Consider the following 26,055-nt stretch of genomic DNA (forward strand, 5'->3'; position numbering starts at 1 on the left):
TCAGAGAAGTGCCTAGTTTCCTGGCATCCACTTACCAAAACTACCTGCATAGATAGGGTAAAAGGGAAATTTCATTATGTTCTCACAGAGCACCAGTAATTGTAATTTAAACTTGTCTTTATCTGTCTATTGTAAATTACTTCAAACTTTTGTAAGATGTATTTTTAGTCTTGTGTATGTGTATACATTTTTCCGTGAAGGCATCCTTGGAGACCAGAAGAGGGCATGGGATCCCCAGATGCTGGAGTTAGAGCAGGCTCTGGGCCATCTGATGTGCTAGGAGCTGAGCTGGGGTCCTGGAAGTACAGCAAGCACTCATCACTGTGTACACACACACACACACACACACACACACACACACACACACACACACACACACCAACACTATTGCTTAGAGCGTTGATGCTTAGGTCTGAAGATTGCACATGTTGCTCACAAGAAGAAACGCACGGCTGAGGCTGTGTCTCATTGGCACGGTACGTGTCTAGCATGTGCAACACTGTGACTCTGGTTCCTAGACCACATGGGAAGGGAAAAGGTCAACCTAACACAACAGCTATCCATTAAAAACATGAAGAGTAAAAGGAGTCATGTGAGTCTGGGGCTGTGAAGACTTTTGTCCTAATACATCTATCAGTGAACCCCGGAGTGGCGAGCCTCGGTAGCAGCTGTTTCTCACTAAGCACTGAAAAGCTGGGGCTGTGCCCTGAGAAGACGTGAGTGTTTCTGTTCTCTCCCCCACTAAAGAGGGTGCTAGAGAAAGGTTTCCATTCTGTATTTGACCTCTGTGGCTGATTCTGGGCTCTAAGGTTAAAAAGAAACTCAAACTGATTGCTGGTTAGTCTCCTTGGGATTTCCATAAGGATGACGTTAAGTTAAAGCAACATTAAGTGGGCATTTAGAGCTCCGTTGTTCCCCAGGTTACCCTGCGAATTCTCATTCTTCTCTACTCTTTTCTTTTATCTTCATCTTCATAATTCATACCTGTAAAATAGTTTTTATAGCTTCACTTTAAAATTACCTTGCAGCATTCCTGAGCTTGAGTCTAGGGCCTCTCCACGCAGGTGCTTCCACGCAGAGATATCTGCAGCCCTCACTTTATTTTGAGATGGGGCCTTACTAAGTTACTTAGGCTGGCCTTGAACTTGCAGGCCTCATGCTTCTAGAACACACTTTGAATCTAAGGTAGTTGAAACGTAGAATACACGATTTACAAAGTATCACATAGTCCTATAACTTTGAATTCAGATATTTGCATTCTTTCAGATATTTTAAGGATGAGTCTGTGTCTCTTTAGAAGAACGTGCTCTCCGAGGCTGTAAACTGCCAGTCACCCTGTCATGCAGCCCATCCAGATTCATAGGCACTCACTAGGAAGAGGCCTCAAGTGACAGTGCAGGTGGGACATTCAAAAGGAACAAACCAACAGGTTGTGCTTAAACGAATTCTTTGAAAGAGCTCTTCCTGACTTAAAACTCAGTGTGATCTGGATTAGCATCTGTTTGGGGTATCTAAGAAGAGACACTGACCGACCAGGGAGTAGCCACCATGTTGTTCAGTAAATAGTCAACACAATTAGAGACGCTTGCTTCAAAAGGAGCAAGTGCCCATCTTTCTGAAGACTCTGGAGAAAACCCTTGTAAGGGAAGGAAGTAGAATAAAACTTGCTCTCCGTGTGTAGCTCCATTACTCCTCCTTGTCCTGTACCTCTAGGCAGCTTCTGTTACTAAGAAGACTATCAATTCTGGGTGCTCCTGGTAATGGCATGGCCTCACTGTTGCTGTAGCTCATTGCAGAGCCCTGAGAGTCTGAGTGCTGACATGCTTAGAACCAATGAGCTCCTTGCCACTCAGTCATACCTGTTCATTTCTGAAGATCCTCTGAGTCTGAGCTGCTAGTCAGTGGAAGGAAAGGAATGCAGACTGAGAGTGGAGGGTGTCACCTCCTATTTCCTGTTCCCTGCTTACTGTGTTAGCCTGTTAATGCACACGTGCTTTGTAATATCCTTTGTGGCTGTTGGTAAGCGTTAAGGAACTGCAAAGATACTGGTCTTCATAATTAGGAGACCTAAAAGGCAGGGCTCGGCAAAGAGATGTACTTATCTCCAGGGCTGCGTGCCCATATTGATTTTCTGCTTTTAATTTGTTTGGATTCTCGTCTAAATATCAGTGTCTCAAAGAGCTTCTTAGAGCTTTCCATCACAGCAGATTAAACATGTCTCTGTTGATAGAAATTTAATAAAGTTCTGATTCTGTTTGTTGTGTTTGCCTAGGAATTTTGATTTAATGGCTGATGTAGTCTTTTATTTGTACCAGAAAAAAAACACTGATCTGTTTTAACCAAATAATAGATCCAAATGAGATATGCTTTAATAAAATAGAGCAAGAATTGAAATCCGTAAATACTCATTTATAGGCAGTGAGTAAATAATTATGGAACAGTCACACAAAACACATACTGTACACCAATTCAAAGAGTCAGACAGTCTTCTCTGTAATAACAGAGGTAGGAAGAAAAACATCAAGTCACAGAAGAATCTAGCAGAGTCCTGTTGGTGTGACAGCAGACTTGAGGACAAGCAGGCACGCTCTCAAAGACACACAAGGTCTTGGAGCGCTGTCACGGTGACTGCCTCTGGGAAGGGGCTCGGCTGCAGAGTAGCACAGCTGTTTATGTTTTGTTTTCTGCACTGCTTGAAGTTCTGGACAGAATATATTCATATATACATCTAAAAGGGATTCTATTCCGGAGAAAGTGATTACTGTAAAGAAGTTGATGATTTAAGACCAGCTAAAATTGAGGAAATGCATATGTGAATTTTTTGAAGGCAGACCTTAAAGGTTAGATTTTATTTATAGGTTAAAAAGGTTGGATTTTCAGGCTTTGTATTTGTTGACATGTATATATAGATTTCTAAGACAGAGTTTAAGTTAGATAATATCTACGTTCACTCACAGATTGATAGAGGCATTCTTGCAGACTGATATAGCACATGCTAACTAAGCCTTAAGGAAAAGCTGCTTGGGCGTCTGTAAAGTGTGTAGGAGTAGGTGAGAGATGGTGTTCAAATGTTTGTTTGGAGGAGGAAAGCTAAGTTCCAATTCATAAGCAACACTGATGTAGCCACAAGCTACTTTAGGAAGGAGCCAGACAAAAGGCGGTGTTTTAATGGCAGCAAAAATCGGGAGCTTGAAAACTGGTGTTCATCTGAGAAATTTACTACTAGACATAGTAATGAAATAATCTTGATTCTCAAAAGCCAGTTTTACTTAACTATAAAAGAGGAATTGATGTCAAATTAGATTCTGAGATTCGTTTTGTTAGATTTGATAATAACTCGGAAGTCTGAAAGAAAAAACACTGTAAGGAAGGTCTAGCGGTGTCTCTGGAATGTGTGAGGGTGAACTGTCAGTGTCTTGAATTTGCTGAAGAATACTTTCAGGGGCAGAGGGGTCAGAAGAGATGACAGAAGGTCAAGGAGCAGTGTCTCATTAATCAAGTGATTATTTAAAAAGGGAAACAAATGCATGGGTATTTTATATTTCTTTCAACTTGTTTTTAGTGAAGCAAAGATTTTCATATTTGTATGTTGAAAAATTATGAAACTTTACAAAATCATGTTGTAGTCGAAATATAGAGAAAGAATCTGGAGTAAGAATTCAATATCTTATATTGTGGAATGTATGAAGGTAAGAAACACTCTTTGGAAGAAGTAACACATTAGATGAAGTCCAGCCGAGGACAACTTGAAGCGGCTGGTCACTCCCACAGTTTAGACAGCGTGAGTACATGGCTGCCAGTGCTCAGCCACTCTCTGCAGTCCATCAGCCCAGGTCCCAGCTGATGAAAAGGACGCCGTCTGTATCCAAAGAGTGTCATAAAATAACATCATGGCATGCGTGGGCCCTGCACATTGCTTCCCTTAGCCCTCAATCACCGTGGCCCTGCTTCCCGCTGTCATTGTGCTTTCCAAACTGACACTATTGCATCTTCACTGTCTGCCTGCCGGAGTAACCTTACCAGCCACCAATTCTTAGAGGCTTTTCAGATTCCTGAGTTCTGTCTTGTTTCACAGCAGTTTATTTCAGGCATCCTCTCATTTCTAACCTGATCAGTCACAGAGCATCCTTGTTTATCTGAGATACATTTGACTGCTTACATTATCGTCATTCATTTCGAGAGTTGTTCATCTTTGGAAATGGAAAGTACTGAATCAACTGTGAACAGTGTTGGGCATTATAACAAAAATCATTTTTGTTCATAGTCGATTAAATTACCACCTTTTCCACAAAATATTAAATGTCAGGTTTGCCAGGGAACAGCTTAGTGACTTACCGACTGGTGTGTGGCAGTGCTGTGTCTTGGGGACCTCCCCATTCAGAAGCTGTGTACAGTCGGGCACCCAGTGCAGCAGTGACACCTTACTGCTGGAAGTCAGGGAATGGATGAAGTGCCTTGTCATTTTGGTTTCCACTAAAGCATCTTCAAATAGTTCTTCAGGGATGCTTGTCAGCCTTTTCCATTAAAGTTCGAAAGTTAGAATATTATGTTTCCTGTTACTGGGTATGGGTGGCCCTTACATGGTTTTAAGTTAGCATAAGAAGGGTTCATGCTGGAAAGGAGAGAAAAGCAATGCAAGGCTTGATCCTGAAGACCAATAAGGGACACAGATGAGGTCTGTGTCCTATCCTATGCTGCTGTAAACCGATGCTGATGAATGGATAAAGAGAAATGTGCTTCGTTTATAATTCTGTGGCTGGAAGGTCCAAATGGCTTGGGGCCAGCATCTGGCAAGGGCCCCTTGCTGCATCATGGCAGAGAGAAGGCCAGGAGGAAAGATCACCTGCAGAGAGAAGCAAGAGAGTGAGCGAGAGCGGACTTGCTTTGCAGGGCTCCCTTTCGTGGTGTCAATCCAGTGTGTCCAGAGCCCTACCTCTCTTCTCGGAGAAAAGCAGGCCCCGAGACCTGGACACTGTTATAGGTCACATGGGTTTTGTTTGATGTAGACAAACCAGAATCAAGCCATTGCAGTGACAGTGGAGAGAGACTTCTCTCCTCTGGAAAGAGAGTTGTCCCTTGTGTAGTTATAAGCTGAGTGGAGACCAAAAGTCGTCTGTTTTTTTTAACCTGAAGTGGTGATGAGCTGAGCTTTCCTTTGTCTTTTCAGTCTACTCCGTTACACCTGGCCGCGGGCTACAACAGAGTGCGGATAGTTCAGCTGCTGCTACAGCACGGAGCTGATGTCCACGCAAAAGACAAAGGGTAGGTGCAGCCACTGTTACTTCTAAAGATTCCATGGGAAGATAATTATACTGTTTTCATCATTTGATAGCCTGAAGGTTTTAGCTCCAAAGAAAGTCATATTACCCATTCCTTAAGAATTTTCACGTGGCGCTGGAGAGAAGGCTCAGTAGTTACAGCACTGGCTTCAATTCCAGAAGCCGGGGTTTGATCCCTAGCAGCACACTGGGAGCTCACACCTATCTCCAACTCTCATTTCACAGGATTCAGTGCCCTCTTCTGGCCTCTGGGCACCAGGTACATAGACATGCAATACAGACATACATGTAAGCATAGCACCCATACACATAAAATAGTGATAGTAAACTAGAAAATGAAGTTCTCAGGTTTGAGCTCAAATCTTATTTTATATACCTGCTGTAGACTTCTCGCAGTCATCTGTTGCACCAATTTAATTTTATTGCAATTCTATTTAAAATTATTTTTTCCAGTTATAATCATTTCCATCTCTTAAATTGCATTTAAGATTTAAAAATACTGAAAAATGTGATAATCTAGTATGGTGGCTATTAAGAGAATCTCCTCATATTAATAAACTAGTAATGAGTAAACGATTTTTTAATTTAGTTATTTTTAAGCTAATTCAATCTAGATGATATTTATAAACATTAATACAGGAAGGAATGGGTAGGAAACAAAATCGTTATGAATTAATAAATATTGGAAGCTTACCAATTTTTTTCTAGTTTCCAATGATCTATGGACATTTGTTCTCCATCCTATATGAGAACTAACATTGCTCATTATCTGGCCTTAGGAGAGCAAGGGTAATTGACCCTACCCAGGTGAAGCAGATTATGTTAGACTTCTGAGATTGACAGCATAAAGAAGCAACGCCCCAGAGGGAGATTTTTCATTCAGCTCACATTCATGTCAGGAAGCACAAAAATGAACTCTGTACTTGACAATTACAAGAAGGGGAACCCATCCATTTCAGATCTGTCCTTTTCCACGCTGCCTGTCTTGCTTGTCAAGTGTTGGGCCTCCTGTGAATGGTGTATCCTGATCACGTAGGGCACAGGTGCCCAGAGTCCTTGTCCACCTGCTTCCACATCAAGAGATGCACAGCAGAAAAGGGCAGCTTTAGCCTCACTTAGGAAGGATACTCTGATGGGGAAGTTATTGTAATCTTGGACATTTAATTCTTACACTGAAAGTAGCATGATTGTGGCTTTGCTTCCCTGCCAGTTAGCGTGCCTGCTACATGCCGATAACTGTTTATTAGTGTGTTGGTCTTTCCTTTCATTCTTCTTCTGTCTGATAGTATCTTATTATTCTTATAGATCCTATTTAAAGACCACAAGATAAATGCTAAATGTGTGGATGGAAGCTGTGCATCGAGTTCTTTCCATAAGCTCTTAAAATGCTTTTAAAAAATAGAACTTAATGGAATTAAGCAACTCACAGCCAGATGGCTGTTTGAAATTTCAGTGTTTTAATTTTCTCTTTTTGTCCAGCGGGCTTGTACCTCTTCATAATGCATGCTCATACGGACACTATGAGGTCACAGAACTGCTGTTAAAGGTAAGAGAAATCCAAAATATTGAATAGTAGCGTTCAACTTAAACTTTTTTAAAAGCTGAATTTAAAACAATTCCAAAAATGATAGCTGGGATTTTCAGTGGATTACATTTACAATCACTCATGTCAGACTTTTTCTCAATCCAGCATGGCGCTTGTGTTAACGCTATGGATCTGTGGCAGTTTACACCGCTGCATGAAGCCGCTTCTAAGAACCGCGTCGAAGTCTGTTCTTTGTTACTTAGTCATGGTGCTGATCCAACCTTGGTCAATTGCCATGGCAAAAGTGCTGTGGATATGGCTCCCACTCCTGAGCTCCGGGAAAGACTGACATGTACGTACTTGTACCCAGAACCCCGTGTGGCTGGCCAGCAGGGAGCACATCTCAGTTCCGCCTCATTCCTCAGGCTGTTTTCTAACGAGACCATGTCCTCCTCCTCACACATGTACGCTAACTTATCACAAGAGCCTTTAACACATACATAGACTATTCATACCTACATACATACATGCATACATACATACACACACACACTTTTTTAAGTCCAATTCTAATTCATTTGTCAAGACTACTGGTTTTTTGTGTAGTTTTGTTTTGTTTTGCTTTTGTGTAGTTTTGTTTCTTTTCCTATATTGTGTTTTGTTCTTGTGACAGCTAGGGACAAGGTCCATCAACAACCATTTACTGAGTATTTTTCTGTGTGACAAACAATAGAAATACATCAGTATACAAATCAAAATGGAAGTCTCTGGGTTCATGGAACTTCTGTTCTTGTACCACTGGTAATAAAAGCTGCTGCTGAGCGTCAACTGTGCGTCTCCAAAGCGCTGCCAGTCATGTTTACATTTACATATGACATATAATATATTTACATTCACATGTAAGTGAGGTGATTTGATGGACATACACTTCATATATAATAATATTAGTGTGTGTGTGTGTGTGTGTGTGTGTGTATTCTAAGGAAACTTTAAGCAGGTTTAGATAAACAGAAAGTTTATATTAGCTAGCTAGCACAGAGAACTGTCATGTGCAGCCTGTCTTAGTCCCTGTATTACTGACCTTTGACACTAGTGCTGCACAGATATCCGTTAACCCAGAAACAATGAGCACATCATGGACTGGAGACACAGTAAGTAGCTCTCCTTGGTTTGGCCAGAAGTCCCGTTTCTATTTGGTCCTCACTCAGGTTGTTGCATTGTGCGTATACAGTTCTGACATGCATTCGTTCTCTCTGTGTGGCCATTGTAGGTTTACCTTACCTGTGGCCTGCCTTCAACCTTATATGAGAGTCTAAGAATGAGAAAGCCTGAGAGAAAATCTTATATGTACTTCCTCAAGGAAAAGAATGCTCAAAATGATACAGCATTTATATTGAAACACCTTTTAAGCTAATTTCTATGAAAAGAGCAAATTTCCTAAAACTTTTAGTCACATTTGGAAGTTGAAAGTTTATTGTAGTCATGTAGTGGGATTGGATTAGATTTTCATCAAGCGAAGCCCATCGTAACTGGGGACATCTTTGTACTCCTGTCTTTGTATCTTATAATCCCATGCTGGCTTGGATTCTATAGTTTATTTTCTATGGGTTGGAGCTCCTTAGAGACATGTGTGTTGTTGGGGGGAAAGCGGCCTGTTGCTATCCCTGGGATCTTCCGTGAGGTCTCTGCATCGTGTCTCATCAACCTAGCCTAGTGTCACGCTTCTGTGAGCTGTGTGTCCAGCAGCTTCAGCAGGTGAATGTGACTCTCCTCAGAAGTACAGTACTGTTTTCTCGTGGCCTGCTCCTGTTTATCCCCAGGTCATCACCGTTCCCTAACTCTGCGCCCAACCATTTTACAAATTAGAGTCTTACCTGAAGTCTTCACCTTCTGTTTATCAGGTTGTCTTAGACTCCTGTAGACCTTAACATCTACATAAATGTGTGTAGCTTTACACAGGGAGCAGTCCTTAGCTGCTGTTAACCTTCTCAGTAGGGGCTGAGGAAGGGAGGGAGGTTGTAAATCTCTTCTCTGGCCGCAGCTTTCAGTGTCCTGATTACGGCTTTGTAGCCAGTGTTTGGTTTCAGAAGTTTCTTAAAAAAAAAATTATCTAGGAGGCTTGAGAAATAGATCAGTGGTTAAGAGTGCTTGCTGTTGGGGTTGGGGATTTAGCTCAGTGGTAGAGCGTTTGCCTAGCAAGCCCAAGGCCCTGGGTTTGGTCCCCAGCTCAAAAAAAGAAAAAAAAAAAAAAAAAAAGAGTGCTTGCTGTTCTTTCACAGGGACTGCAGTTTGATCCCAGTCCTCACGTGACCAGCCAGGCATGTTCTTTATGTGCATGTAATTCCCAGGCTGGAAGTGAAGGAGACAAGACAGTCTCTGCACCTTGCTGGCTGCCGGCCTAGTTATGCAAAGGGCTATTCTGAGATTCAGCTCCATGTTCAGGGAGGATCCCTACCTCAGAGGGTCAGAACACGTCATCAGGGGCCTCCATACATGCATAGGAACACACACACACACAGAGAGAGAGAGAGAGAGAGAGAGAGAGAGAGAGAGACAGAGACAGAGAGAGACAGAGAGAGAGAGACAGAGACAGAGAGACAGAGACAGAGAGAGAGAGATGCTTATACTGTGCCATTATTACAATTGCAACATTCTGCATACTTATCCAGTTTCTTGATTTTATTTATTCTTTTTAGAAAGCCAAATAATGAGCTGTCTAAATTTCATTCTTACTTTAAGATACATTTAGAAAAGCCAACTTTTAGATGTTTCATAAATATGAAATTCTTAGCTTTTAGGGTAGTGTCATTTGTAGTTTTAACATCTTTTAAACTGCATGGTGTCTTTGAGGTTCTGAAACAAACCCGTAGGACTGGGGAGGTGGTCCAGCAGTTTAGAATGCTTCTGGCTTATGCAGACCACTCGGTTCCCAACACCCATTGCTACTGTTCACACTTGTGGGGCTTGTTTGCCTTCAGCTTAAATGTGTCTCAACTGCTCACTCCAGGACACTCTACAGTTCGCTTGCTCCCACTTCTGAATACACCTGCCCCTTTATAGTTGTCAGGGTCCAGCTCTGTGCGTGTGCCTGCCGGTAGTTACCTGAATTTATTAGTCCCTGTGTGTAATATTAAATCAAACACCAAATTTGTCATTGGTGTTTGCTGTTCACTTTACCATCGTAGTCACCCCTGTGTTTGTTCTGAATGTTTTAAAATCTCACGTTGAAAAATGTAACAGTTAAAAGAATAACTAGAGATTGGACAACAAGACGGCTCAGCCAGTAAAAGCACTCACCTGAGGGAGTGAAAACCAACTTCTAAAGGTTGTCCTCTGACTTCTACACATATCCTGTGGCACACACATATTTGTAGTCACACATTACACATACACAAATTTTAAAAATGTTAAATAAAAAGTCATTAGAAATGGTTCATTTCCTAAACTAACCACAACTTAGTACACAGATAATGAATTGGAAACAAGTATTTATTGAGAACTTACTATGTGCCCAACTCCATTCTAAGACTTAAGTGGTGCTCAGCATTACAAGTGCTGTGATCCTAACTGCAGGTATTCAGTAAGAGGAATAGGAAGGCTTATCCAAAGAGTCGAAGCTGCGGCCTTCAGTGCTGACTAAACAGTTCACAGCACGTTGTGTTTGAAGAGCTGTCTGTGCCCGTTTCTCTGCCAGTAGAGAGCAGTGTGCTGGGGCCCTCACAAGAAAGAAGAAACAGCAATACAGTACCATGCAGATGCAAACATCCAAACATTACAACAGCTAAATGGTTCTGTGTAGTGTCAGATTCACTTGTGTTTTTAGACCAGTTTTCAGTGCCTCGTTAATAAAACCATATAAAACAAAACCAAATCTGTAAAAAGAGAAAATAAGGGGTTGGGGATTTAGCTCAGTGGTAGAGTGCTTGCCCTGGGTTCGGTCCTCAGCTCCGAAAAAAAGAAAAGGGGGGAAAAAAAAGAGAGAGAAAATAAAAATCTAAGATTATTCTTCGGTAGTATTGTTCTTTGGAAAAAGCCAGATTCTGGTGGTTCTCAAATTCTGTTAAGTGCTGTTAATATTTTGACTGTTTCTCTAAATCTAATTTTCTGTTCCATGACTTAACATTTAGTTCTGATGGCAGCAGAAGCAAAAACAGAGCAGAGTAGGAAAGGGGTCAGCCTGTCTGTTCTCTGTGACTCTGTGTGTGTGTAGAGACCCGTGTGCTGTGTAAGAGTACAGAGTGCGCGTGTGTGTTGGGGTTGGGGGACGGAGGGGGGAGAGAGGGAGAGGGTGTTAGCTGCTTTGCTTTGGTGGACAATTAGATAAGCTGTTTCAAAAACTTTTTATCTGTGACTTGCCATCAACTTTGAGAATATGGAAGTCTTATTTCAGAGTATTTATATTTCAAAACTTTTCCATAATCTATACATGCATTCCTTGTTAGCATTATCTTATATTACTATTTTAAACTAAAATAGATATGTACATAAAATAATCTTTCTGCTTAAATTTTTTGCTGTATTTGTGTATGTATTGGGTGTGTTTGAGACCGTCTCATACAAGCTGGTCTCAGGCTCCCTTCGTAAGTTATTCTAGCCTCTACTCTGTAGTCCTGCCTCAGCCTTCCAGGTGCTGGGGCTACGGGCCTGCACGTAGACCTTTCAGAATTGATTATAACTTACAAAGCACATGCCAACTGTTGTTTCTTCTGCAGATGAATTTAAAGGCCATTCTTTACTACAAGCTGCCAGAGAAGCAGACCTGGCCAAAGTGAAGAAAACACTTGCTTTGGAAATCATCAACTTCAAGCAGCCACAGTCTCATGAAACTGCCTTGGTAAGGTGACGTTATCCATACGTCCTGTGGGTCCGAAATAGTGGTGCAAGATTAAGTCATTCTTTTCATTTCAGAAGCCTTGAAGTAGCATTGCTCTCTGAAATGCCAGCAATTTGCATTTTAATCTTGGTTGCACTGGTTTTAACTTTGGTTTGGTCACGGTTCTTTGTGGGTGAGGGACTAGATATTTGCTTGGCCGCGATTGAGACTCCTTTTATCTTTGTGTTCACCCAAGCTTATTGTGACAAATTATTTTTGTGCTCAGTGCTTTCATTATAATGCAAAGTATGATCTGATAGAATCTTCTCTTTGGGGTGTGCTTACTAGATAAATAGTGTCTCTGCTTTCTGTAGAAAATAGGGTTTCATAGATATTTGCATCATCCTTCGGAGTAACTGCATTCTTATAACAGATTGTGTTCATGTGAGGAAGTGTTGAAACTGAGCCTTCTGCTCCTGACTGTATAAAGTCCCTGTAAAGCTATCCTTCTTTCTCTAGTCCTCTCTCAGGAACATCACTTATTGTTTGTCATTAAGCACATTAAGGCACAAATGTTGGGCTCGTTAGTGTCTGCCCCTAACTTTAGAGCTTACGCATATGTGCGTCTTATGTTACAGACTGTTCACGCTTCATTTAACTTTCTTAAGCCTGCGTGGCTCAGAAAGGTCATTTAGCCCATTCTGCTGAAAACACTATTGGGCCAAGTTAAATTTAAAACCACCAAGCCTAGTTCAGATAACTTCAGTGTGCATAGTGCTAGGCCAGGAGGTCCACAATCACAGGATAATCCCCAGCACTGTAAGAAACTCAACCCTCGGCTTTGGGGCATTTACTTCATTCAGTTATGAGTAGTTTCATTTTTCAACTATATTAATACAATCATTGATGTAAAATGAAGCAAAATACAAAAGTTATATAAATAGGGTAAAATGTAAGATTGCTAAGAATATCGGTTCCTTTACTTCGCTTCAGGGTCACATATTCTCATCAGTGCCTAAGCAAACCTGCTTATCCTCGGGAGTTCTGTGTCTGTCAGTGACATAGTAGAGAGCCACTGGCCTCTGGCTGATAGACCAGTGAAAGCCTGAGGAATTCCATATAGATTTCAGTAGCTTTGAAAAAGTAGTGTTCCAATACCTTCAGTGGAATATATGCTCAGTAGTGTTTATTGACTGAAAGAAATGAAGCCTCTTAATGCCTAATTGAGAATATAATTTCACTTGCTTTGCACTCCCCTGTGTGTAAAAGGAATACTGACTGTAGAGTGAAATGCATCACTATGTCCTGATGCACTTTGAGATGGCAGTGTGCCCAATAGCTCCGGGTGCTGCTTTATTCAGGAGTTAATGTTTAAGTGGAAGTTTGTCTTGAACTGAGTTCTGTTTGGTTTCCAGCATTGTGCTGTGGCCTCCTTGCATCCCAAACGAAAGCAGGTGGCAGAACTGCTGCTTAGGAAGGGCGCCAATGTCAATGAAAAAAACAAGGAGTAAGTATAGCTACAGAAGCTGATCAGCCTTTCCCTTGCCTCCGCCTGTTCCCTACATGGAGATAACATAACTTACTCATCCAACCTACGCACCCCCACCGTGAACCCCTTCCTCCCAGCAAGCCCGCCCTGGTTTCATGTCTTCTTGTTACCGTGTTTGCTTCATCTTGGTGATCTACGACTCGCTGAGTTAGTTAAGGTGGCTTGGATGAACACACACACGGCACATGACCTACCACATCACTAAAGACAATGGGCCCTCTGTTAGCAGCCAGTATCTACCGAGGGTTGGCGCAGTAGAAGTCACAACATTCTCTTTCCTTTTCTCCTTCCCGTAGCTTCATGACTCCTTTGCACGTTGCAGCTGAAAGAGCTCATAACGACGTCATGGAGGTTCTGCATAAGCATGGAGCAAAGGTAAGCCTTGACTCAGCACAAGGCAGCAAGCAGCCCTCAGGGCTTGAGTCCCCACAACATCACCATTTTCAGAAAAGGCAGTTGGCGCATGCTTTTGTGTTTAAACTTATAGGTTGTCTTTTGAAGTTGATTTAATCTTTTTTTCTAATAAAATTGTCTCTGTCTTTTTTTTTTTTTTTTTTTTTTTTTTTTTAAAACTGAGGGTCCTTCTTCCTAGATAACATTAGCTCTTAAGTTGACAAACAAAACAGCATAGCCACCCATCGGCTTCATAGTTCATAAGCACTAAAACACAAACTTCTGACCTACTTACACAACTCCTATTCTGTCTTTAAGTAGTCTCTGCGAGAGCATAGAAAAGGTGGAATTTGAGTACTGTATTTTCCAGTGAGATTTTTAGCATAATAACCACATTAAAAGTAAAAATATTACTGTTTGCTGAACATAGTTAATACTGCGTTTCTATGATATTTTACACCATAGTAATGAAAGTCTTCTTTCTTTCCTTCCTGGCTCCTGTATTTCCCTCCCATAAGCTTCAGATTTGTGTGTAGTGTTTCAGAGTTGCACTGATAATGTTCTTAATTCTTCATGTTTATTTGTTATCACCTAAGTTACATGAAAACTAAGCTTTTTTATAGTCTTTCTCAATGGCCTTGTGTAGATGCAAGGTCCTCAGTCCTTACTGGCTGTTCATGTGCATAATGAATTTTTATTATTAGCATCTTAGATCAGCAGTGGGCTTCTGGGATTGAAAACAGTCTGCTAGTGACGCAAATGACTTCTAGAGTAGCATGTCCTTCCTGGTCTTCCACCACAGCAAGGAAGTTATTATTGGTTCCTTTAAATACAAAGATAATATATAGGTTGTCATCAGTAGATCTCAAATGCCACATGTGTGTGGTGACAGCCGCCTTCAATCCTAGCACTCGGGAAGCTGAGTTTGAGTCCAACCTGGTCTACATAGCAATTTGTAGGCAAGCTAAAGCAAAAGAAGGGGAGGGAGGAAGGAGGGAGGGAGGGAGGGAGGAAGGAAGGAAGGAAGGAAGGAAGGAAGGAAGGAAGAGCAGTGGCAGCTCCATCCACTTGTTAATGCTCATTCCTGGATCCCAAGGCAGGATGCCAGTCCCACAGGGTTGCTGCGTTCATTCGTTCATACATCAGTAAACATTTTCCTCAGCTACTGTTGGGCCATGTTTTCCTTGCTTAGTATTTTCTTTCTGTGATTTCCGTTTGACTTTTAAGTGGCCCATAGTTTCCATTTGAATCTAACAGCACTTTCTGAACATGCTCACATGATCAAATACCTAATAAGCCACCGAAGGGAGGAAAAGTCAGTTTTGCTCATGGCTCAGAGGTTTAGTTTATAGTGGAAGGAGAGTGTGCTGAAATAACCACATCGTGCCAAACAGGAAGCAGAGTGGAGCACTAGTAGGAAGAGACAAGCACAGAGGACACACCCCTGTGGCCACCCACAGTTCTATCTCCTAGTAGCCTCCAGATTCTGTCACTGGGTTAGCACATTCATTTAAACTGAACCCTTATAGTCATTCATCTCTAGAAAATCCTCTAGAAATATACCTATAAGTTTGCTTTATTACTTATTAACTACTTAATCACTTGCTTAGTCCAATCAAGTTCACAATCAAAATTATCTGTCATGACCTCTAAATGTATGACTTAAGAATGCCTTGACTATTATTAGCACTGTTGAGTATGTATCAAGCTTTTTTTTTCTTTTTCTGGTGGCAGTTTCACATTTTAATAAAAATAATATGTTTAGCATTGAATGTTAAGTATTTGTAGTGGACCAAGGGGTTAAGACTCACAACTCAAACCGTTTTAGAAGGCTTTGGGGACCGTGAGACCAGTGGCTTCAGGGGAAGAAGGAAGGCAGTGGCAGATTTGCTGACTTTGGTGGGAGTTTTGTTGTTGATTTGTTTGTGGGGCAGAGTCTACTCTGTAGTCCTAGCTTAGAAACTGCTGTATAGGAAAGGCAGACCTCAGGCTTGTGAGGATCCTTCTGTGCGAGCCTCCCTGAGAGATTTGTGATGTTGCCTTCTAGTAAAGAGTAACCCCTTCCTCACCAATCCCTGTAGAAAGCCTGTTTACTGCTCCCGTCTGTTACACAGTTAGTGCTCTAAGTGAGCTACATAGATAGACTACGAGCAAATCGTTCTAAGCTCTGCTCTTTATCTCCACTGAGCGAGTGCTTTACTCATTAGTAACGTCAACTTGGTTGCTGAACAACGTACTCCATAGTCCTTAGTAGATGATACTTAGACTTTGAGGGAAGAATTATAATCTCCATTTATAATTTAAAAATACATATTTGTCAAAAGAAATGATTTTGCATTGCACCTAGTGTCTTATACTTTATGGATATGAACATTTTTAAGATACCAAAAGACCAACCTAAAGGAATGAGTTAATAAATATATGCATAGAATGTGTAACATCATTATGTGATCAACTTACCAGTTTCTGTTATAAAACTTTTAAAATTAAATCTTAGTTCTTTTTACAAACTTATTCCAAGAACCATTGATACATTATAAGTTTTTATTCATTGTTAAAATATGAAATTCCCCAGAGTAAGTGAGGGGATGTGAGTGGACCATTTTCCACAGCACTCGGTTCTACCATACTTACTTACAGAAGGTACAGTCTTAGTTAGGTCTTAGTTAGGGTTTTATTGCGGTGAAGAGACACCGTGACCAGTACAGTTCTTCCAAAGCAAAGCATTTACTTGGGCTAGCTCACAGGCTCAGCGATTTAGTCCGTTATAATCATGGCAGGAACACGGTGGCACTCAGGCAGACGTGGTGCTACAAAAGGAGCAAAGAGGCCCATATCTTGATATGAAGCCAGAAGAAGGAGATGTTGTGCTATACTGGGTGTGACTTGAGCATATGAGACCTCAAAGCCCGCCTCCACAGTGACACACTTCCTCCAGCAAGGCCACACCTACTCCAACAAGGCCACTCTTCCTAATAGTACCACTCCCCACCAAGCAGTCAAGCATACGATGCGGGCCGTTCCTATCGAGACCACCACAGTGTTCTGCAGATCTGCTTCAACACTGGAGCTAAAGCTGGCCCGTCCTAGAGATAAACAGAAAACCTTTACAATCCTCCTCCTGCCTGTTACATTTGTTTGCTAAGGGACTGAGCTTTATTTAAAATACTAGAGTCATCCATTCAGATCTTAAGTTGGTAAGATCAGTATTTTAGAAGAATTACTCTCAAACCATATTTACATGATTTAACAAACTAAATCGGAATTCATTGTTAGCATCCATTTTTACAGCTGTATAATTAGTGTGTCTCATCTAATTTCCAGAAAAGTGTGAGTGATTAGGATGTTTGCAGTTCTGGGTATTCCTCTAAAATGAAGTAACATCCATACAAAACTCTATGCCATCTTGTGTTTTCCACTGAGGAATCAATACTTAGTGCTTGTGTGATGGGTACAAAGTCTTTTTTTTTTTTTCTGCTGGAAAATATGATCAAATTAAATTGTGATGCCATTTGATGACAAGTTTTGTGAAGACCAATAAGAATGTAAGTGAACCCTTTTCTGAACAAGCACCATAGCTTTCCCAGTAACAAAGGACTGGAATTAGAGCAGGCTCTTAAATTCTGACCTCTTACTGCTGTGGGATTGAACTGGCATTCTCTTATGAGGACCTTTCAAGAAGACACTCCATATTTTCACCATTAATTGGTCTTGATGAAAAATACTGTGCCAACAGTGTAGTGGTTATGCTGAGTAAGCGCATGTGCTCAGAATTCTGGGAGTTGTTGAGGCCTCCAGAGATGGAGGACTTTGAGAAGAGATTCTGTGAAAGCAGCATGTACACTTGAGAAAGACTTTAATCCCTCTAGAGTAACAGGTGTTTACTAGAACATTCTAAAATACTAGGCCAGTTACATTTGATCAAAATATGAACCTTGACCCAAAAGCAGAACATTTATTCAACATAACTAAATACTGTTCCCCATATACACTCTCCAAGGTTTGAAAATGGCACCTTGAATCTTCAAGGGAGTCGTACAGTCGACTGTATTTATAGTTAAGGTGTCTATAGCAGATGAGTATCCATGACCTGAAAATAGGAATCTATAATGCTTGAAAATCAAAACCTTTGAATTATCAACACCATACAGATAGAAAATTATACACCTGAATCCATGTAATACCACACAGTCACAGAAAAATAGAGTTGCTTCAGCTCTTGTGTACAATGTATATGTGAAACAAGTTTGTGTGTAGACGTGGGTCCTTTCCAAGGTATTTCCTTATTTAGTATGAATACTCTCATAGAGAAAAGAATTTGAAATCAGAAACACCTCTGATGAGGAATATTCATTTAGATTATAAGGCATTTCCTAAAATGAAAGTGTAATGTACTACATTGATAGTCTTTGCGTGTGTATTTGGTTGTCTGAGGATGATGAGAGCCATTTATTCTGAGGTGTTTGGTAAGCAGAGATGTGGTAAGCAGTGAGCACTGGGTGAGAATCCCTGCCCTCTGACAACTGTTTTTTCCCTTTTTTGAGTGGAGTGGCCAAACCATGGTCATTCTGGGAAATCAAGGGTATTTTGTGACCCCCCTCACCCCCCGAGGACACTCATATTTCTATAGCTCTAATGAGCAAAAGCTAATCAACGATGGTTTTCAAAAAAGTTTCGCAGTTGACTCTTCTCTGAGCGCCTATTTGCTACACTGTGAAAGAATGCCCAGTTCACATGGCCATCCAACGATTTTTCAGATGAACGCGCTGGACAGTCTTGGTCAGACTGCTTTGCACAGAGCTGCCTTGGCTGGCCACCTGCAAACCTGCCGCCTCCTGCTGAGTTATGGCTCTGATCCTTCCATCATCTCCCTGCAAGGCTTCACAGCCGCGCAGATGGGGAATGAAGCGGTGCAGCAGATTCTGAGCGGTGAGTCACGTGACCTGCCTTCCTTTTGCTCACCCCCCCCATGAGAGCGGACCCTACCACTGTTCTGAATCACTAGCTTTGTGGCCAGTCTTCCTGACCCGAATGTTTCTTTCTCGCACCTTTCCTTTCTTACACGGAGGTACCCACCTCTGATTTGTGGTAGGATGCAGAGCTGTCAGGAGATCTGCACCATTTCAAAGTTAGTGTCTGGTCGGAATTGAACACAAGCAGAATTATGGGAGCTATGCAATCTGTCAAATGGAGAAAAAGTTGAATTTCTGTAATAATGACCTTTCATTGTTCTTACATGGATAGTAGTCTGACCTATTTGTCACTCTTAACTGTTCTGAAATTATCATATATTTTCTTGATTTAAATGTACTTTTCAACTTCTGGTGAGTGTCACAGTGAATGCCCACTATAGTGTAAGATATTTACTTTGTTGATAGAGATTCAGCAGAAAACTGATAGAACAATAGACATTGACTTCCTAACTCCCAAGTAAGAAGTAACAGCCTTCTGAAAACTTTGGAATTAGACATGAGAGAATTTAAATATAATTACTCTTCTTTTTCTCCCCTCAGCCTTTGTCTGGATAGCCTTTGTCTGGGTTCCATTGCTGTAGACAGACGGAAATTGAAAGCGTAACATAGAGACACCTATAGACTAGTGTAACAGAGAGACACCTGTAGACTAGTGTAACAGAGAGACACCTGTAGACTAGTGTAGCAGAGAGACACCTGTAGACTAGTGTAACAGAGAGACACCTGTAGACTAGTGTAACAGAGAGACACCTGTAGACTAGTGTAACAAAGAGACACCTGTAGACTAGTGTAACAGAGAGACACCTGTAGACTAGTGTAACAGAGAGACACCTGTAGACTAGTGTAACAGAGAGACACCTGTAGACTAGTGTAACAGAGAGACACCTGTAGACTAGTGTAACAGAGAGACACCTGTAGACTAGTGTAACAGAGAGACACCTGTAGACTAGTGTAACAGAGAGACACCTGTAGACTAGTAGTCAGAAGCCTGGCTACTCTTTGCTGCCTGTAAACTGTATGCCCAAGCTCTGTGGGCACAGTTCCCCCTTTTATAGCAGATATCTTATGATGTCCTCTACCCAGAAATAAAATTCTTAAGATTAACTGATACATGATATGACTATTCAAAAATCTACATAAGAGGTTCCTAAACATCTATATTAAAATATCTAAGTGACAGTGAGTTACAGTAAATCTTAGAGTTGTGTGAAAGCTTGGAGATGACAAAGGTAGAAAACCACAATCGGCCTACAAATTTTGGGGGGCTCTCAAGCAATGCATCCTAGTTTAGAAGCACAGAGTGTCCCGGTCCCTGGTGGTTACAGGTGAGCTAGTGCTGCAAGGGGAGCAGTCTCAAGACGAAATTTCACAACCCTGAACACTAGTAAGGATTGCCTCCCTCCTCAGCTCATTCTGGCATGCCAATCATTCTGCCTCAGTCTGTAGGTTTGTTGACAGAGATGAGGAATGAAACTGATAGAAAATAGGCACTGACTCCCCAACTCCCAAATTAGAAGTAGCAGCCTACTGAAACCTCAGGAACCAGACGTGAAAGAATTGCAGTGTGGTTACTTATAGACATGAGTATAATCCAGGCCCAGGGTTTCTACCCTGCCTTTCCCGGATGAAAGACAAACTCACAGCCTTTATATTTATGATAAGCCCTAAACAGCACAAGAGCTGGGCAGCTGCCTCCCCTCCATGCTGTTAGAATCTACTTTCCTATCAATAACCCCGAGTTAATGCTATTTACATCATCTGGGCTGCTCTTAGTTCCAATTGGGCAGCCCTCAGGACTACTCTCCCTTGACTCTCTCATGGCAGCTGCTTCTGCTTCCTCTCTTGCACCTTCTTCTTCTCTAGAGGCAACTTCTCCAGTAATTTCAACAGTAACTCTTCTTTCTCTCCCTTGGCTTTTCCCTCCAGTCTTCACTACCAGAATGTGGCTAGGGTTTTAAGCCTGACTATTAAGCACCTGCCTTGAACAGAGCCCTGGGGTATCTGCTGCAGAAGATAAGATGCTGCTCCCACACCAGGAAGTAGCTCTTTCACGAAATCGCAATCATTTTCTAAATTGGGATTTTTATGAAATATTCTTTTGTACGTTTTTACTGAAAATGATTCAATACTGAATTTTACTTCTGTGAGTTATAATCATACATAAACATACAGCTACTGCATCGGTTTCTCACAATACTATGCATAAATTTAACAGTGGTTAACAAAATGGAGATGAAATATCAAATAAATTCAACAAATTAGATCCATTTAATACCTTTAAGATGCCTTCTAAAGTAAGCACATCTCAAACCCATGACTTCTGGGGATGGGATTGAATACTGAATCATAACTAAAATTCAGTTACTTTTATACTCTAAAATTGATTTTGTGATGCATATAGTTAATTATAAATGCTTACTTTAGCAAATGGTAGGAATCAGTTTGCCACATTCATTGTCCTCTAGAAAGAGAATACAAATAATAGAGCTGTCTTAGATACAGGGCCTTTTAAAAAAAACATGGAAAAATATTTTTATTGGAATTACTCCATGCTTAGGAGAGGATACTGAGTGATCTTTTATAGATATTTCTACATTCTCTTTTTACTTTTTAATCTTGAGTCTGACTAAGTTGCCTATGCTAGTCTTGAATTCACTCTGTCACCTAGACAGGCCTTAGATTTGTACTATTCCTGCCTCATCTACTTTGGAACCCAGGATTTGCCTACCAAGTCCTGCTATATTACGTCTAAAAATAATGTAGCTGTCAACCCATTTTAGATTCATACAGTTGCAGAACTCCACAGTTGCTATCGTAATAAGTCAGCATGTTTAACTTTTACCCATTGACATTTCCGGCATGTAGTTCTTAGAAGCATGTGGTCTGTACACCAGATATATTGCTCGCCTAGAAAATGGCACTGTCCTAGTCATCCCCATGAGCGTGCTGTGATGGTAACCTAAAGTCACACCTAGTCATCCCCATCAGTGTGCTGTGATGATAACCTGAAGACACAGGGTGTTTCTTGAGTTTTCTCTGTCGCTGGGATCTTGCACAGACACAGGGTAGTGTGTGTTGCAGAGCAGCCTCACCCGTAAGTACAGCAGTGCACAGGCACCGTTAGAGTGGAGACTGGTGACCAGTGTCAGCGAGTACAGGCATCAGAAGAGGTAGGGCTTGACACATTGACTCTGATGCTAAGTAGCCCGAAAACCAACCTGGCAAACGCTTGGATTGTTGTTTGTGAGGAGGACACCTGAACAGGAGCGACTCCACAGACTGTACGTGCGGCCTAGCTCTTTCTTAAAGAGAAAGGATTTTAAAATGGACGTCACTGTTTGAGACAATCTTCTTTCCTCTTTAGTCTTGGTATTTTATCTGATTTAATCTTAGTGTTTTATCTGCTAAGAATTATTAATATGATCAAATAGTTTGTCTTCTACAGAAGAATTCTTAAAAACGTCAACCCTTCTGAACAAAGCACTGTAGAAAAATAAAGTATTTCTTTTAAAATCTAAAGCCTTTTATGGCATCACTTGATCCTTCCTACTTGGACTGTGAACTCAGTGTCTCTGATCATAATGTAATGTCATCTTAAACCTGAAAGAGACTTTGAGGGAAACCCTTGGAATGCAAAACTCAGGCATCAGGCTGGTGAGATGGCTCGGTGGTTCAGGACGCTTGCTGGGCAAGCCTGACAGCCTAGTTCAGTCTCCAGAGCCATGATAGGAGAGACCTGACTCCTGAGAGCTGTTTTCTGGCCTCCATCTGCATGTCATGGTGCGTGTACCCCGGCCACTAATAATAGATAAAAATACCAGAAATATGAAGTGTCCTCCAAGTCTACATGGAGCCCGAGTCTATGGTCCTGATCTCGTACTGCTGTGTGACCTTCTGACGGCCACATTTAATATATGTTGAACCTCTTCTTTAAAAGACCAGTATTGAACAATTAAAATACATGGCTTTAAGCATGTAACTGCAACAACCCACCTTAATGTGTCACATTTAACCTTGCTGTCCTGTCTCCCAGTTAGACGGGCATGGGAAAGTCTGGAGCTATTTTTGGTCTCCTGGTTGGAGCTTTCCTCACTCCCCTTCAAAGTGGTCCTTAGCCCGAGCGTGGGGTAACTAGAGTGGGGGTATAAAGGTGTTCCTCTGTGTTAGAGTGTGTTTAAGTTTGACTTAGATCAGGGAGTAGCCATTATATCAGGGTAATGTCTGACCCCTTAATCTCTTCTCCCTCAGTAAGCAATCTTCCATAACTTCCTTCAACACCCTGAGGCCAACAGTAATCTTTCCTTCTTTTCATGCAGAGAGTACTCCTATCCGCACTTCTGATGTGGACTATCGACTCTTAGAGGCATCGAAAGCTGGTGACTTGGAAACTGTGAAGGTAAATTAGTGCCTGTGTCGTTTACTATTGGATTCCTGCTGCCCCACTTCATTTTGATGGATTTAAACAAAACTACCTAAAAACAAACATTTTTTAAAAAGATTTACAAACAATGGGCAGGGTATATACAGATAAAAGAGTACGACCAAGATTTGTTTCCCGTTATGTCCCTCATAGCACCTAAACCATAAGAAAATAAGATACACACATATTTTTATTGCATATAGTGTAATGAAATATGCTCTGTGTGTGTGTGTTCGCGTGCGCGTGCATGTGTGCACATGTGCCGTGGTGCATATGTAAAGCCGAAGGGCGACTTCTGGAATTAGCTTTCTCCTCCTACCACATGGAAGCTGCTGGGCCTGGCAGGTGTGCCGTCACTCCACGCGCCATCCATGCACCGCACAGATTCACTGTCATCTGTTGGCACGCAGGTCACTAAGCAATGCACTCACCGGAAAAGAAACTTTTATCTTTCACAGTAGAGTGTCAGTGTCCAAAGAAGATGTGCAAATTGAGAATTAGGTCTGGTATATTTTTTTTCCTCAAAGGCTAACAATTAGAAGTTAGCTGGGTGTAGTAGCTCGTGCCTTTTATCCGCTTGGAAAGCTGAGGCATGAGAATTGCTATGAGTTCTGGGATAGCATGTACTCTTAAGAGTGATACTCTTCTCCTCCTTTTCCTCCCCACTTCTCTGTATAAAGTATTTTAAAATTCAAAAAACAGGATACGAAATTGTTCTGACATTCAGCAGGGAATGAACAGAATCAAGAAATTGTGAGGCCTTGAGAGCAACTGTTTCTTGACCTACAATCAAGGAGACAGGAACTCTCTTTAGTTCCCTGTAGTCAACTCTGGTTGGTCTTGAGCAAAGACCAGCTAAGTGTACCACAGGATAAATCTGTGAGGATTCTCAGGCAGGGAGATGGACACAGAAAAGACAGGAAGCTTCATTTGCTGCCTTTGGATTTTGGTTAGATTAGGGACTGGTCTAGGGTGTCCAACAAAGACTAAATTCCTCTGTGCATACATGTTGTCACAGTAATGCCAGACATGATATGGATTCTCCTTTAGGGCTTTCTGAAACACCGTGTAGCCCAGACTGTCCTCAGACTCACGGTATAACCCACTCTGGCCCCAGACAGGAGGTCGTCCTCCCTCACCTTCTCCAGCTCAGGGATTTTAGCTGTGCCGCACTGTGTCTGGCTATGGTGCTGATTTTTATACATCTCATCTGTGAAGAATATTTACTGCATCATTACAGTAATCTCAGATGTTGCCCAGTTTTAGAGCAAAGTCTATGAATGATTGTTAATGGTGTCTCCGTCTCTGTCTGTGCGCACTCCACAAAAGCAACTGTGCAGCCCGCAGAATGTGAACTGCAGAGATCTGGAGGGCCGCCATTCCACTCCCTTACACTTCGCTGCAGGCTACAACCGTGTTTCTGTCGTTGAGTACCTTCTACATCATGGAGCTGATGTCCATGCCAAAGACAAAGGGTACGTGTTCAAGTCCCGGCGTACTTTAGAACAAAAAATTTACGAATGACATACTGCTTTTTTAAACATTAGTATTGTAGATGCTTTTCTCATTAAAATAATATACATAATTCATTAAATTATAATTAAATAAACATATATTGAAATTAAAGATTCTCTTCATTCCACCCCCTAAAGACACAACATGAAGTATAATTGTCCATCTCTATCTGGGGTTGTATACAGCAACTGTCAGTCACTTGGGTTATAGGCGTGTTTCTTGGCACCTCTGAATTTGCACTGTGTGGTCCTTGGGTGAGGACGGTGTTCCAGTTTGCTTTGGACTTTACCTGTTCTTGCAGTATGTCTCTCGGTTTGGTGCATCCTTTTCATGCCTGTGTATAGAATTTTGTTTAATTTGTGAATATTTTTATGTAATTTGTCATTTACTGTTCATCCTCTCATCTTTATATTTTTTGCCATTAAAAAAATTCTGCCAAGAAGAAATTCAGTTCATCCCAGAACCACCATTATTAATAGAAATATAATTTTGTTTCTGCTAGTTTAAATTGTCTATATTTTTATATTAGATGAATTACTTGACAAACCAGGTAAAACTTTTAAAGCAGCTACTTGCAAATCTAAGAAGAGTATTTTAACCAAAATCAATTTCTGTATCCTGAGTGACTTTAACACCTGCTCAGATGAGGTGGCCTGGTCTGTGCTCTTACTCAGCATAGCGCCATAAATAACCGCAGCTCAGGCTTCGGGAACTGTCGCATGTTCATCTTTCTCAAGCAGTGCGACACACATGAGGGTTGAGAACCCCGGCAGTGGCTATTTCAGAGAACTTTAATGCACTAGAGGGCAGCCAGTGATGCTAATGTGACCTAGTTATACCAGCACATTTCATCATAAAGCCTGCGTTTTAGATGGCACTAATCTCTAAATAGTCACCACATATCTGGTTGGTTTTACATGTCCTAAATCACCTTACACTGATCCTTTGGTGCATGGCTCTTGAGAGGGTGTCTTTTTGTGCTACCTTTTAGAATGTCAACTGCTTTCATTTGAAAACTAGTCATCTGAGGGAGTTTCCTCAGAAGTGAGGGGTCTCGATTTTCTTAGCTGAATAGAATTTATAATTGAATTTTATTTTCCTTGATGATTCTCTTCTTTTTTAGGAGGAACAGGGATGGAGCTTGGTTTGTTTGAGACAAAGGTCTCCCTCTATACCTCTGGCTGGCATGAAACTTTCTATGGCATGAAACTCAGAAATACCTTCCTGTCTCTGCCTCCTTAATTCTGGGATTAAAGGCGTGCACTGCTATGCCTGGTGTGAATTCATTGCTTTTATCTCAATATTTAAGTAATACAGAGAAACTATTAAATCATTATGAACTTAAAAATAACTAAAACAAGTGGCAACTGAATAAGTATAATGTATTCTATATTTTATGTAATATATATTACATTATTTTATATTGTGTATCATAAGTAAACTGGCCATTTTCAATTAGTAAAAATACAAATCATGGAAAATCTGAAAGATGATAAAAAGCAGATTGGTTAATTATTCGTTTCGATACTTTGTAATATACAGGGCTTTACATTGCTAGGGTGCAAGTAAGAATTGAAAAGATTGTGTT

At 41.2% G+C, this 26,055-nt stretch overlaps 1 protein-coding gene across 1 annotated transcript in view; it reads left to right on the forward strand.

Annotated features, from left to right (window-relative positions):
• The window catches only part of Tnks (tankyrase), a 139,766-nt gene that overhangs the window by 88,706 nt on the left and 25,005 nt on the right, over positions 1 to 26,055 (forward strand). Inside the window, exons 6-14 of the mRNA XM_032918953.1 lie at positions 5,168 to 5,262; positions 6,759 to 6,825; positions 6,970 to 7,156; positions 11,517 to 11,638; positions 13,033 to 13,124; positions 13,463 to 13,541; positions 18,317 to 18,488; positions 22,849 to 22,928; positions 24,282 to 24,427. Coding sequence (XP_032774844.1) covers positions 5,168 to 5,262; positions 6,759 to 6,825; positions 6,970 to 7,156; positions 11,517 to 11,638; positions 13,033 to 13,124; positions 13,463 to 13,541; positions 18,317 to 18,488; positions 22,849 to 22,928; positions 24,282 to 24,427 — 1,040 coding nt within the window. The remainder of the gene's footprint in view (positions 1 to 5,167; positions 5,263 to 6,758; positions 6,826 to 6,969; positions 7,157 to 11,516; positions 11,639 to 13,032; positions 13,125 to 13,462; positions 13,542 to 18,316; positions 18,489 to 22,848; positions 22,929 to 24,281; positions 24,428 to 26,055) is intronic.

This window comes from Rattus rattus, chromosome 13 (genome assembly GCF_011064425.1).
Source record: "Rattus rattus isolate New Zealand chromosome 13, Rrattus_CSIRO_v1, whole genome shotgun sequence".
Taxonomy (NCBI): Eukaryota; Metazoa; Chordata; class Mammalia; order Rodentia; family Muridae; genus Rattus; species Rattus rattus.